General features: G+C 50.8%; 5 protein-coding genes across 5 annotated transcripts; 4 read left to right on the top strand and 1 right to left on the bottom strand.

The window, feature by feature from the left end:
• Positions 1 to 522: 522 nt before the first annotated feature.
• On the bottom strand, positions 523 to 2,191 carry EI97DRAFT_405127 (uncharacterized protein). Its single transcript, XM_033796551.1, has 3 exons — positions 2,134 to 2,191; positions 2,002 to 2,076; positions 523 to 1,950 (listed from the first exon to the last, which is right to left on the bottom strand). The coding sequence occupies exons 2-3, from the start codon at positions 2,051 to 2,053 to the stop codon at positions 902 to 904; spliced, it is 1,101 nt and encodes a 366-aa protein (XP_033650555.1). The 5' UTR covers positions 2,054 to 2,076; positions 2,134 to 2,191; the 3' UTR covers positions 523 to 901.
• Positions 2,192 to 2,353: 162 nt separating this feature from the next.
• Positions 2,354 to 6,312, top strand: EI97DRAFT_425195 (DNA damage-binding protein 1). Its single transcript, XM_033797155.1, has 4 exons — positions 2,354 to 2,697; positions 2,750 to 3,375; positions 3,423 to 5,749; positions 5,810 to 6,312. The coding sequence occupies exons 1-4, from the start codon at positions 2,603 to 2,605 to the stop codon at positions 6,107 to 6,109; spliced, it is 3,348 nt and encodes a 1,115-aa protein (XP_033650554.1). The 5' UTR covers positions 2,354 to 2,602; the 3' UTR covers positions 6,110 to 6,312.
• A 1,742-nt stretch (positions 6,313 to 8,054) lies between these two features.
• Positions 8,055 to 9,487, top strand: EI97DRAFT_445293 (uncharacterized protein; the record flags this gene model as incomplete). The annotated part of the gene is made up of 2 exons (XM_033799957.1): positions 8,055 to 8,193; positions 8,385 to 9,487. The coding sequence occupies 2 exons, from the start codon at positions 8,055 to 8,057 to the stop codon at positions 9,485 to 9,487; spliced, it is 1,242 nt and encodes a 413-aa protein (XP_033650553.1).
• Positions 9,488 to 9,899: 412 nt separating this feature from the next.
• Positions 9,900 to 10,642, top strand: EI97DRAFT_405120 (uncharacterized protein). The gene is made up of 3 exons (XM_033796550.1): positions 9,900 to 10,120; positions 10,181 to 10,291; positions 10,367 to 10,642. Exons 1-3 carry the CDS (start codon positions 10,055 to 10,057, stop codon positions 10,526 to 10,528), a joined length of 339 nt encoding a protein of 112 aa, XP_033650552.1. The 5' UTR covers positions 9,900 to 10,054; the 3' UTR covers positions 10,529 to 10,642.
• Positions 10,643 to 10,984: 342 nt separating this feature from the next.
• On the top strand, positions 10,985 to 12,652 carry EI97DRAFT_425190 (3-hydroxyisobutyrate dehydrogenase; the record flags this gene model as incomplete). Its single annotated transcript, XM_033797154.1, has 3 exons — positions 10,985 to 11,516; positions 11,573 to 11,727; positions 11,918 to 12,652. Exons 1-3 carry the CDS (start codon positions 11,387 to 11,389, stop codon positions 12,650 to 12,652), a joined length of 1,020 nt encoding a protein of 339 aa, XP_033650551.1. The 5' UTR covers positions 10,985 to 11,386.
• Positions 12,653 to 12,829: the final 177 nt, after the last annotated feature.

The following is a 12,829-nucleotide window of genomic DNA, read 5'->3' as shown; positions in this document are numbered from 1 at the left end:
TTAACGCGTAGCATACGTATGCCTGCAGGCTTCTCTAAGCGAGGTATGCGTATATTGCTCTGCGACAAAGAGCTGTGCACTGTACAATCTGCTGAGAAACTAGAAGCCTTTTCCTGCACAGTTTCTCCTTTCTAAAGCTCTCTGTTTAAATTACACTTCCCTGTCTGCATGCTATTTTGACTAGAGGAAATATATCTATGTTTACTACAAGACGGTTTACAATCTCTAATAGCAACTGTCCTAGGATTTGTATCTTAGAGAGATACATTTCGCAAGTTGGATTTCGGCATCGTGAACTAAAACTGCCTATTCAACAAGCTGTATAGCACTGTAGCATTCGAAATTAGCTTGTATGTAATTCAGGGAACACAGTCTAATAGCTTAGAAAAGGGCCTTATTTTCCAACACCGCAGGGTAGCGACAAGCCCGAATCTGTAAAACAAAGAGGGAAATTAGACTGGGTTCTACGACATTTCCGCAAAGATGTAAACGGGAACAACACTTGCTATGATTAAAGAGGTTCTTTGAAGTGAATTCATTTGGCCCCTATGGGCCGGCTAGTACGCCAGACTGGCGGGATATCATTGCATAACTAGACCCTCAGGTCCACCCATCCTTGAACCGTAAACCCTCTAAAAGCCTAATTCGTAGGGCGGTATGCCAGTCCGCTGTTACGAAACCCTCCGCGACCACGGAGTCGGCGGCGCCGTCCCTTGGGGGCATCCTCCCCTTTCCCCTCAACCCCCTTCTGCTCCTCCTCCTTCTCCTCCAATGTCCCGACGGTCAAATCGAGTGCAGTTTCAGCAGTCATTCCAGCATCCTCTTGGACCTATATGGCATGTTTAGTCATAGCTCCGAAGCTTAATTTTCTTTTTCTTGTTTTTGGCACCCCCGGAGGATGTCAACTCACGATGCCGGTATGCTTCTTCTTGGGCTTCGTCCTGCCTTTGCCGACCACGACCGGGACATAGCGGTTCATGTAGTCCTCGACTGATTCCGTCTCCAGGCGTCGGGCGTTGGCCGTGTCTTTCAGGTATAGTCGATTTTCTCGGGCCTCGCGAGCGGCCGTAGTATCGGCAGGAATCCAGTTCATTCTGGTCCACTTCTCACTGGCATTGCCCTTCAACAAATCAGCGGTAGATGGCTCGTCCGTGAGTTTCTTGACAGAGGGGAGGACACCCTTCGCGTCGGGGGGCTGCTTGCGGTCATTGATTATCTCCAGATGCTTGACAGCCTCCATGTGATGGAGTTCCGGACGAAGTTGGACGATTCCAGTGACCGGGGTGAGATGAAGTTCATTCTTTCGGAACGCGCCAATCATGTAGTTGGGTTTCCAGGCCTCTCGTCCAATGACCTGGCCCCCCCAAGTGGTCGTATTGAGAACGTGGCCCTTCTCGTTCGCATCGTCGAAGTTCTTCAGGTACTCGTCGACGTTGTCATCAACCGGTGGTGGAGGCGGTTCATCGACGTCAGCGTCGGCGTCGGCGTCATCCTCGGATCCGGGGCGCTTCTTGGTTTTGGGCATCGATCTTTCGAATCCAACAGCTGGACCATAGCCTCCAGCCTGACCGAGGTTCTTAGTCTTCCTGACAGCTTCACCAAGCTCCACACCCTTCCTGCGATCATAGTGCTCGTCGTGGATGTCGAGGGGAACATCGACCTCGAAGTACCCAGATTCCGGCTTCACGCGCAACTGGGTCGGGGCCTCGCGTCCGATGAGCGGTCCTTTAACCTTCGGACGGCCAATGAACTGCAAGACGTAGAGATCATTCTCAGACGGCTCCGTAATGAACACGTCGTATTCCTTGACAACGGGATCATCTGGGTCATCCGTGTCGTACTCGGAAGACTCTTCCTCACTGGAGACCCATTCCTCGTTGTCATCTTCGATCTCCGTGATATCGGGGTGTGGCTTGTCATTTTCGCCGTCGCCCTTGGTATTCTGATGGACTGGAGGCATGTCAGGGAGGCTGTGAAGTGAAGTGAAGGCGACACTCTTACCTGTGGCCATGTTCGCCGGGTTGCGGGAGCTGCTTGCAGCACCGCTGGCCATCTCTGTGACCTTCTCTTCGCACGCTGGATTGTGTAAGTAAAACAATGAACGGCGCAAAAGGCTCAGCCTGGAAGTTATACCTGTAGTCCTAGAGCTGGGTTGAGTTCGCGGCGTCGTTGGCGGAAGTCGAGAAGTAAATGTAAACTGGCGGGGAAATTTATTTGGAGTTCACCCCACGACGCGCTAATGACGTTACGCTAACGGCTTGGCGCATGCAGATCATTAGCGCTGTCACGTGCCATGCCGCGCGGGACCCACCTTGTGAACCGCGCTGGCGAGCTTGATGAGCTCGGTGGGGTCGCAGATTCAACGACAGTCGGTGAAGCACTGCAATGTGCTGGCTCGCATGCCCGCCACATTGAACCTCCAGCTCCGGCCTTGGGATTATTACTGAGGAATTTTCCATCTTGATCTCCTCTTCATTCCTTTTCTTCTGACTTCAGCATTCAAAAGCCAATCAACAGAATTTGGAACCGGATAGCTTCTAAACCAGTTACTCTGGACCGCGAATCCTGCAAGGTCTTCTTCTAAAACGACGACACTGCCAACATGGCTTACATAGCCCCAATCCACCGACCAAGTAGCATTCGCCATGCATTGAAGCTCAATTTCCTGAGTCCCGACGATGAGTGTCTCGTCGTGGCGTAAGCCATTCCCGCTGAATATTCTGTTGTCAAAAGCTGAGCACAAGTACAGTAAAGCTAATCGGCTCGAGTTCTATACGCAGACTCCTGATGGTCTTGCGCTTCAGCATTCCAATGGCATTTATGGAAAGGTTACCATGCTACAGAAACTCCGCCCTGCCCTCTCCCCCACCGATCACCTGTTCGTCGGAACCGACCGTTTTCAATACTTCACACTGTCTTGGAATCCGGCTAAGAAGCAGCTACAAACCGAAAAGAAATTCGAAAGTGTTGCCGATAATGCTGCAAGAGAATCGCAAACGGGGGAGAGATGCCATGTGGATCCCTCGGGAAGAATCATGACTCTCGAAGTGTACGAGGGCATCATAACGGCCATCCCTCTCGTCCAGAGGGGCAAGAAGAGGAAGCAAGAGCCTGAAATATCGCATCTCGGCGAACCGCAGCCTTTAAGAATACCGGAGATGTTCGTGCGGTCCTCCGCGTTCCTTCGCCAGCCCTCCAATGATGAGAAGGCCAAGCTTGCTCTTCTGCACGAAGATACAGATTCAAAAGTGAAGCTCAGGTTTCGTGAATTATCATTGTTGGGCCAAGATACCATTGAGCTCGATGAAGGGGAAGTCTACCGCGGTGATATTGAGCTGGGCGCCAGCCATCTTATCCCAGTAGAAGGACCCTCATGTGAGTATTTCCATTCATGCTCTAGGGCGCTCCGCTAACATACGCAGATGGTATGATCATTCTAGGCGAGACATCGATAAGTTACTATAAAGACGGCGAATTATTTACCGAGCCGCTCGACGATGCAACGATCTTTGTGGCATGGGAATGCATAGACAAGAATCGGTTCGTCTTCGCCGATGATTATGGGGGTTTGTATCTGTTCATGTTACTATTGGATGAGCACGACCAGGTACAGTCCTGGAAATTAGACCTTCTTGGTAAAACTTCCCGAGCATCGGTGCTGGTATATCTAGATGCGGGCTATGTCTTTGTAGGATCACACCAAGGGGATTCTCAAGTAATTCGGATCGCGGAAAAATCGATGGAGGTGGTACAGACCTTCGCCAACATTGCGCCGATTCTAGACTTCACGATCATGGATATGGGGAACCGATCAGGCGAAGGGCAACTCAACGAATACTCTTCTGGACAGGCCCGAATCGTGACTGGAAGCGGTGCTTATCAAGACGGCAGCTTGAGGAGCGTTCGAAGCGGCGTCGCTCTTGAAGACGTCGGCGTTCTGGGAGAGATGGAACATATATCCAATCTGTTCGATCTCAAATCCAGTCCATCCCTCGGAGCGGTGGACACCTTACTTGTTACATCAGTAACGGAGTCGCGCGTATTCCGCTTCGATGCCAGTGGGGACGTGGAGGAGATTGATGAATTCGCTGGGCTATCTCTTGCAGAAACAACACTTGCTGCATCAAATGTGCCTCAGGGCCGCGTGGTGCAGATCACCCCATCTCGCGTTCAGCTCACAGATCTCGATGGCGGCATGGTAGTCGGCCAATGGACACCACCTGACGGCACGAACATCACAGCTGGCACCACAAATCCCACGCATGCACTCATCTCACTGGGGGGTGTGAGTGTGATTGCGCTGAGCATTGATGATGGACTACGGGTCGTCAGCGAGAAGATGTACGGTACTGACAGCCAAGTCGCATGTGTTGCATTACCGTCCGAAGACAGCGCTATCTGTTTTCTTGGGTTTTGGCAGGACTCGAAGCTCTCAGTTTGCTCTCTCGATACTCTGGAACCAATCAAAACAGTACAGGTCTCGGAAAACGCGGTCCCGCGGTCGCTTCTCCTGACTCAAATATTTCCACATCAGGCACCCACCTTGTTTGCCGCAATGGCGGACGGAAATGTTGTCACGTACTCCTTCGACCCGTCTTCCAATGACCTGTCTGGACGGAAAAGTATTGTCCTTGGAACGCAGCAACCTACGTTCCGGGCACTTCCAAAGGGAAACGGACTATACAGCGTTTTCGCCACCTGCGAGCATCCTTCTCTGATCTATGGCTCTGAAGGACGCCTCGTCTACTCTGCAGTTACCGCCGAAACGGCTACAATCGTTTGCCCGTTTGATTCGGAAGCGTATCCAGGCTCCGTTGCCGTTGCGACATCCCAGGACCTGAGGATAGCCCTCATAGATACAGAACGAACTACCCATGTACAAACTCTCAAAGTGGATGAAACGGTCCGCCGTATAGCATATGCGCCATCACTCAAGGCCTTCGGATTGGGCACGATCAAAAGGCTCCTGAAAGGTGGAGAGGAGGTTCTCATTAGTCATTTCAAACTGGTGGACGAGATCCAGTTCAAAGAGCTAGACACATACAGATTAAAGGAAGGTGAACTTGTCGAAAGCGTTCTCCGCTGTCAACTACCAGACGGGTCCGGCTCAACGGCCGAACGTTTTGTCGTGGGTACCGCATACTTGGACGACCAGAATGCCGTTGCGGAACGAGGCCGAATCATTGTTCTTGAGGTGACTGAGGATAGGGTGCTTAAGCTCGTCACCGAACTCGCTGTCAAAGGAGGATGCAGGTGCCTTGCAATATGCCAAGGAAAGCTTGTTGCGGCACTGATAAAAACAGTTGTCGTCTACGACCTTGAGTATAGGACTCCCAGCAAGCCAGATTTGATCAAACTTGCCAGCTTCCGCTGCTCAACCGCTCCAATCGATATCACGGTCAACGGATCTTTGATAACAATAGCTGACTTGATGAAATCAGCCGTAATCGTGGAATACACGCGAGGCGAAACTGGTTTGCCGGACAAGATCACCGAAGTCGCAAGGCACTTCCGTACGACGTGGGCCACAGCTATCGCCGAGGTCGCGGAAAACACTTTTCTTGAAAGCGACGCGGAAGGCAATCTTATTGTTCTGAACCGCAATCTGCAAGGCGCCACAGAGGACGACAGAAGGAGGCTGATAGTCAGCGCTCAGATGCTTTTAGGTGAAATGGTCAATCGGATTAGACGGATCGACGTGGCTACTGCGTCTGATGCAGCTATCATACCGAGGGCGTTCATGGCCACTGTAAGTCGCCTCCGCTTTCGGTTTATTCGTTTCATTATAAGCCGCTAACGTGCTGCGCAGGTGGAAGGATCCATCTACCTCTTCTGCCTTATCTCGCCGTCTTATCAGAACCTTCTTATAAATCTTCAGTCAAATCTGGCCGAGCTCGTCCATGCACCAGGGGACATACCCTTCAACAAGTATCGCGCCTTCAAGGACTCTGTCACCGAAACCGATGAACCGGAGCGATTTGTGGATGGCGATCTCATCGAGAGGTTCTTAGATTTGACCGAGGATATGCAGGTGAAGGCTGTCGAAGGTTTGGACGCTGATGTGGAAACGATAAGAGGAATGGTAGAGACCTTGAGACGAATTCATTGAAGCTGCAGACGGGTGTTTGTTCGCGTAGGTTGCATCACACCAGAGGACATGTTATATAGTTTCATGGTACATTTCGTTCTCCATTGTACTAGGCCGCTTCAAACCTAATAGTCGCCCTCTATGATTTCTGACCATGCCTGGGTGCCGGCCGAAGAGCACACCTGCTCATACTCCAGACGCTGTACCTAACCCCATTGTCTATCTCTGGTCAATGGCCCATGCGGTCTCAATACCCAAGCAAAGTGCCCATATTGGACCAACGGCTTCTGGTGACCTTCTCAGCCACTTCTATGGACGGAGATCCGCATAGCCGCTGTCAATATATAATCAAGAAAATGACAATTTTTACACCTCAGCATGAAGGACTACTCGTATTAGATGACCGAAAAGGAGATAGTAAAACCATCAGGAACCGGTGTGGGTGCCTTACCACCTTCAGTGACCAGCAGTGGTGAGTGAAAGCCACGTTGACCACATTCACCGCAGACCCAGCGCCACAAACAACGGCCCGTGTGGAACACCGCCACCGCAAAGCCCCTACACCGGATACATTTTTTGACCTATATAGGTCCCAAATACTTTCAATAATCCAATAAACCAAAAACGTTCCTGGAAGAAGTGACGAGTAGCCCCAGTGCACCTTTGTACATCTATAAGGGCCAGCATGCTGAGTCATCCGACACTTGAATCCTCAGGTTCGATTCCGGGTTTGTCAGCTTTACGGAATCATTTTCTTTTTTGCTTTTTTGGCTCTCTTGCTATTTGGGCTCCCTGGACTGACGGCCGCGGCCGCGCATGCACTGCAAGGGGCGATCCGCCAGAGAGCATGTGCTGTAGAGACTATGCCATCATTTGGGAGGTTGCCTTCGCTACTACGACATTCTTATTTTGGCCAGAGTGGAAGTACCTTGAGGGCAGCTTGCTGGTGGTGATTTCCCCCTCGCTTCCCCGTGGCTCACCACCTGGGCACACTCAGTGCCTTGCGAGTTCAACAACCGCGATTACCTGGCAGTACGCGCCTCCACAGCAGACATGTCCGTCCATCGGGGGGTCCTAGATCCATGATTTTTATTGATACTGCGCTCCGGTTGCGGCAAACTCGCGCCAGACTACCAAGAGCGGGAGACCGTCCGGCGACGGACAGGCAGGGCCACGTCTGCGCGGCATGGAACCGTAGCTGCCACCTAATTTGTACAGGTCGACCGGTTGCAAGCGGATGGACCGGCGAAGTCTGAGTTGGGGCGCCCTATATTGTGATACGTGGCATGGGCTCTTAAGGTGCGCAGGTGGTCACATCTATTTGGCAAGTCTAGAGATTACACGGAGCCTATACGGGCAACACCATATCTGCTCTCCGACAAACCTCTTGTACGCCACCACTTTCGCTGACAAAAGTAGGACTGTTGTCACCGTACCAGCTGTCCGAACCCTAGCACGTCTTCGCATATCTTTTGCGCAGCCGGTCCGCCTCCAATACTCAGCACACGACCATGCATCATCAAGTATCTTCGCTACGGCAACTTTCTCGATAGCCGGAAGGATGCCTTCATAGGGAGAATGTGCGAAGGGCTTCACAGGTCGTCTTGATGCGAACCATCTGGAGGCTGCATTCGACTTTCTTGCTGCGGCATACGTCTAATAAGAAAGTGGGGTTATGGAAAATCCGGTGAGTTCGCGCCACCCCAGCCCATAAACCGTCTCTATGTCCTATCTAGTGGCTATCCTGAACTACGGTATTCTGTCTCGGAAGTGCGTGAAGCACAGCTGCGCGCTTAACTCTCGTGCCTGATTGGTTGACAGGAAGGGACACACGCTCTAAACGGTCTGACATTGGATCCCTGACCCAAGCGCTTAAACAGGTAGTTTAACGTCGCGACTCTCTTCTAATGTCTTTATCCTGCAAGTGCCCGCTTGAAGCGGCTGGCAATCGATCTTACGAGACGAAATGGAGAAACGAAAATCAAGTGCGGAGAGAGTCAGCGATTGTACGGTGCGGCGTCCAAGTCCCTCCCCAGCTGCGGCCCGATCCCGACGGAAGCTATCCGCTAGTGTCCGAGGCTGGGGAATGAGAAAGAAGTCTGGCTGTAAGTCTAGCAGCGTGACCATGCGTATAGTTGTGGTCGGAAGGCCTAACCGTTTTAGTGCGCTCCATGACCAACACACTTGTAACTCATAGCTCATTGCCCCAGCACAATTTGTTCAATGACCCTCAACCTCTCTCCATCGTTTGCTCGACATCCCACGGCTTGAGTTGGTACCATCCCTGGCTTCGTAGCCAGCTTGACGACCTACCGCATACCGTCCGACAGCTTCGTGTCGGGGAAGGAACATTATGGGAAGATGAATGGATTTGAACGAGTTTTCGCCGCCGTGGCTGCGTTCATCCACAATAAACAGGCCGTGACCATTGATGATGTGGTTGAGCACCTGCGCAAAACGCAGGTATTGGAGACCGTCCCGTGGACATGCAACGCGCAGAGGCTCCTCGTTTTTGCAATTCTTGGCTGGCAGTCTATGCTATACCGACCGACGTTCAACACCTGCTCCCTGGACGAACTCGCAGTCCATCAATATGATATGCACTCAAACTCGGGCCTGGTATTTGACGCTCACAAAGTGTCAGTCGAGCTCTCAGACCGCCCCTTGTTTGCCCTTCTAAAAGGGTTTGGCAACCTGCTCCCTGCCCCTTCTCCCAATACCGCCCAAGTGGCGAGCGAAAACAGCAAAGCTGCAGCAACGTGGCTAGCTTTAGACCCAGCCGAGACAAATGCGTACCTTCTCCAGACACTTCTCCACGTACAGATCCGATGGGTGGACTGCCTAGCGCTGCACCTTGACTACAACAAGTCGGAGCGAACGCTTTCGCTTTTCATGTATCCTTCGTTCTGCCTTGCCGCGCTCGAATCCCACGGAGCCATATACGCGTTTGCGAGTACCGAGAAGAAGTCCTTCGATCCACGTGCGAATGAACACGATATATCTCAATTCATGCGGGAAGTCCTCCTATCCTATCGCCTTTTGTTCGGACAGCATGGCCCTTCAAGGAAGCTCTTCAAACATACACTCAAGCCGGCGGGTCAAACGCCGGACGAGCTACTGTCTATCCTTTGTATGGAGAAGAATATCAATCAAACCTTAGTTCAAAACCTGCCGTTGTATATTAGCGCCCAGCATTTTCCGGTATTGTCCGAAAGAATCGAACTCATTGCAACAGATCTCAAAACTTGCCGGCCTTCCTCGATGGGCCAACTTCTTCTGGATCGACGTGATAAGCTGCAGTACTGGACTTTTTGGCTTGTTTCCATACTTGGAGGCATAAGTATCGTTCTTAGTTTTATTCAGGTCGTCCTACAAGGTTTTCAGCTTGCAAAAGGGTGATCGGCTGCATGCGTCCTCTCTGATATCCTAGAATATCGATACGTGCGAGATTGTACAATATGATATGGAGTTTCGGATATATGGATCGGATCTTTTCGTCTATCACTGTGTCATGGCATTTTGGTAGTTTAATCGTAGTATCGCTTGGTTTCTTCTTCGCCGTCCTACTTTGTAGTTTACTGTACGACTTCTCAAAAGGTGTGTATATTAGTCTCAGTGTCCACAATGGTCAAATATGACTGATGAATACCTAGCATGCTCGTGCGGTTTGCATCGCTTAGAACAGCCACTGGACGAGTTGTTTGCCCAATAATCTTAGGACTCAAATGCACACCTATTTCATTAGTCATTAAGGCTGTCGAATCAAATCGGCAGTAGAACCCCGCTTTGTGTTATCTCACCACAAACTCACCCTCACCCTAAGGTGCCTAACCCCGCTTACCTCTATCTCCCTTGGACGGAAGCCAATCATCTCGGTCGTTACTATCCAGTGCGGTTTCAATCTATTCTTCTAAGCCCACACACCTGTCCCTAAGCTACTCATCTATTTAAACACCAAGAGCAAACATGGGTGTCACCCATGTTGTTCTCTTTCAATTCAAGGCATCCGCTAGCCCCGAAGCCATCAATGATGTACGTTCCCCTTCCGCATCTTGAATCTTGACAGGAGTCCGATTGATTGCGAACCTAAAGGTTTCTCAACGCATGCTCGGACTAAAAGATAGTTGTATCCATCCCACGTCAAAGAGAACGTATATCAAGTCTGCATCCGGCGGTACCAATAACTCGCCCGAAGGAGTAAATGTATGGTCCATCTTATTCACTTGAATGAAACATTTTCAAGCTCACCATCTTCATCCGCTGACTGCAACGGCTCAGAACGGCTTCACCCATGCGTTTGTCATGGAGTTTGAGACAGCGGAGGACCGGGATTACTATGTCAACGAGGATCCTCTCCACGATGAATTCAAAAAGATTGCGGGCAAGGTATTGGAGAAGGCGCAGGTGATCGACTTCACTGATGGCGAATTCAAGTTGTAATGCATACATGTAGCAGCCTGGGCCGGAGGCCTAGATACATAGGTAGTGATATAGGCGACGGATGTTACCCACACACATCGACCTTCTCAAGCACAACGCTCAGTTGCTTGCCCCTGTTTTGCGATATACTCCCGCTTAACCACAAAGTGAATCATTGCAATAGGATCTCACGGCAAAATCATACCCCAAATCTCTACGTAACAGTACTAATCTCTAACTACACGTTTTCACTGTACTACGCTAGAGAGTCATGCTGTAAAACGTAGTCTAGGAGATCTCGTTTACACGGTGATTTAATGCCGTGGAAGATCAAGGCCTAGCTATGGAAGCTGACAGGACTTATCATAAGGAAGAACAACCTGATCGCCTCCAATGTATGATGAATTACTAAGCTAACTCAAGCCATCGCGATGTTTTTGAAGCACCTTGTAATTTTAAGATGGTTTTCTGTCGTGATTGCAAAGTCATCAAATTCAGGAGGAAGAGGAATGCGCCAAGAATTCGGTCAAGTTTCTCTGGGTTTGTGCAACAATCGATAACCGAATCGGGCCCAGCGCATCACGTGCAAGACCCAAAATATTTTTCTTCGCTCAACGCTCTTCACCCCCTCTGAACACGAATCTCCAGCTGAATTTCCTGCAGCGGATACCGGCCTTCTTTTACCAAACATGGTTCGAGCTATGGTGCCGTTTTGTGGCCGCTTCCCCCTCAGGCTCGTTGCTCAGGCGGTCCGTTCCTGCCATCTGGCTGACCTCGGTTGATCGTGTCCCATTCTTGCGGAGGCCTTGGACAATCCCGCGTCTTGCCGCACGTTTAACATAACATCTCCCAAACACCCTTGTGCAATCAATCAACACAATGCGGACAATTTTGGCGACAGCATCGCCCCTCAGGCGGATATTCCCCTTACGGCAGGGTGCGAGAAGATGTTTTTCGACCTCACAGAATCTCCAAGCAACATGGGGCTTCATTGGCCTAGGTCGCATGGGTATGCACCCAGAGCGTGTCCGATTGATCTCGCAGCATGCTAATGCATGTTGTTAGGCTATCCAATGGCGAGGAACTTGAGGTCTAAGCTACCTGCGGATGACATCCTCTTCGTGCAAGATATAAACAAAGCGGCGACTTCTCAATTCCTGGAAGAGAACCCTACTGGAGTCCGGGTTGCCGAGAGTGCACGGGAAGTTGCTGAGAAAGCGGTAAGTACTTCTGTATCGGTATCCTTCATATTTCCATGATGAATTTATTGTCCTATCTATGATCTAAGTTGGGGATTACTTGTAATCCTTTACCATGATTCATTTTATATAAAGCCAATCCTCTGAACTTGTTTCCTCTGTCCACTGTTGATCATCGCCTTCGCGCTCTGAGCAGAGCTGACCTCAACAGGAAATCGTTGTCACCTCTCTGCCGGAACCTCAGCACGTTTCAGGTGTGTATCGTCAGATGCTCGAGCCTGCCACTCTTCTGAAAGAGGGCATGACGCAGGAGCGGTTGTTCATTGATTGCTCAACTATCGATATCAAGACTTCCCGCTCTGTTGCTGAACTTGCGCGATCAACTGGCCAAGGAACCTTCGTTGATGCTCCCATGTCTGGAGGCGTCGTGGGAGCGCAAGCGGGTACACTAACTTTCATGATTGGCGCTGCTCCCGAGGACGTTGAGCGGGTTACTCGCGTGCTGTCCATGATGGGCAGGAAAGTTATCCACCTTGGTCCGCAGGGCTCTGGTCTCGCTGGAAAACTCGCCAACAACTACCTCCTTGCCCTCAACAACATTGCTACCGCCGAAGCCATGAACATGGGCATCCGATGGGGCCTCGATCCGAAGGCCTTGGCCGGGATGCTCAACATCAGTACCGGCAGGTGCTGGCCTAGCGAGGTCAACAACCCCGTCCCCGGCGTCATTGAAGGCTCACCTGCTTCTAGAGGTTATGAGGGTGGATTTGGAGTGGCTCTTGCCAACAAGGACTTGAAACTCGCCATACAAGCGGCTAAGGAGGCAGGTGTCAAGCTTGCTCTGGGAGACACTGCAAAGGCTCTGTATGATGAAGTGGAGAAGGCGGACAACTGTAAAGGCAGGGACTTTTCTGTTGTCTATAGATACCTTGGTGGCAAGGAGTAGATTAGTCTGCTGAAATGAGATACCACATATCATAAATAGTGTTTCAATGACCATTGTACCATCGTGCGAAGCCTGGAAGCCAGTGTTCGTCTGAAGGACAACCCCACACTCAGCCCAGAACGGCTAGACTTGCTAAGCCACACGTAAACGCCACACTACGCGTCATACGACCTGTCG

Source organism: Westerdykella ornata (assembly GCF_010094085.1).
Source record: "Westerdykella ornata strain CBS 379.55 unplaced genomic scaffold EI97scaffold_31, whole genome shotgun sequence".
NCBI lineage: Eukaryota > Fungi > Ascomycota > Dothideomycetes > Pleosporales > Sporormiaceae > Westerdykella > Westerdykella ornata.
The sequence above is the reverse complement of the archived record's forward strand: the minus strand, read 5'-3'. Positions and strand labels throughout refer to the sequence as shown.

Coding starts and splice junctions, on each gene's coding strand:
- EI97DRAFT_425195 (XM_033797155.1), top strand. CDS start 2,603: ATGGCTTACATAGCCCCAATCCACCGACCAAGTAGCATTCGCCATGCA. Junction 2,698..2,749: donor GATGAGTGTCTCGTCGTGGC/GTAAGCCATTCC, acceptor GCACAAGTACAG/TAAAGCTAATCGGCTCGAGT. Junction 5,750..5,809: donor CGAGGGCGTTCATGGCCACT/GTAAGTCGCCTC, acceptor CGTGCTGCGCAG/GTGGAAGGATCCATCTACCT.
- EI97DRAFT_405120 (XM_033796550.1), top strand. CDS start 10,055: ATGGGTGTCACCCATGTTGTTCTCTTTCAATTCAAGGCATCCGCTAGC. Junction 10,121..10,180: donor GCCCCGAAGCCATCAATGAT/GTACGTTCCCCT, acceptor GCGAACCTAAAG/GTTTCTCAACGCATGCTCGG. Junction 10,292..10,366: donor ACTCGCCCGAAGGAGTAAAT/GTATGGTCCATC, acceptor GCAACGGCTCAG/AACGGCTTCACCCATGCGTT.
- EI97DRAFT_405127 (XM_033796551.1), bottom strand. CDS start 2,053: ATGGCCAGCGGTGCTGCAAGCAGCTCCCGCAACCCGGCGAACATGGCC. Junction 1,951..2,001: donor CCCGGCGAACATGGCCACAG/GTAAGAGTGTCG, acceptor ACATGCCTCCAG/TCCATCAGAATACCAAGGGC.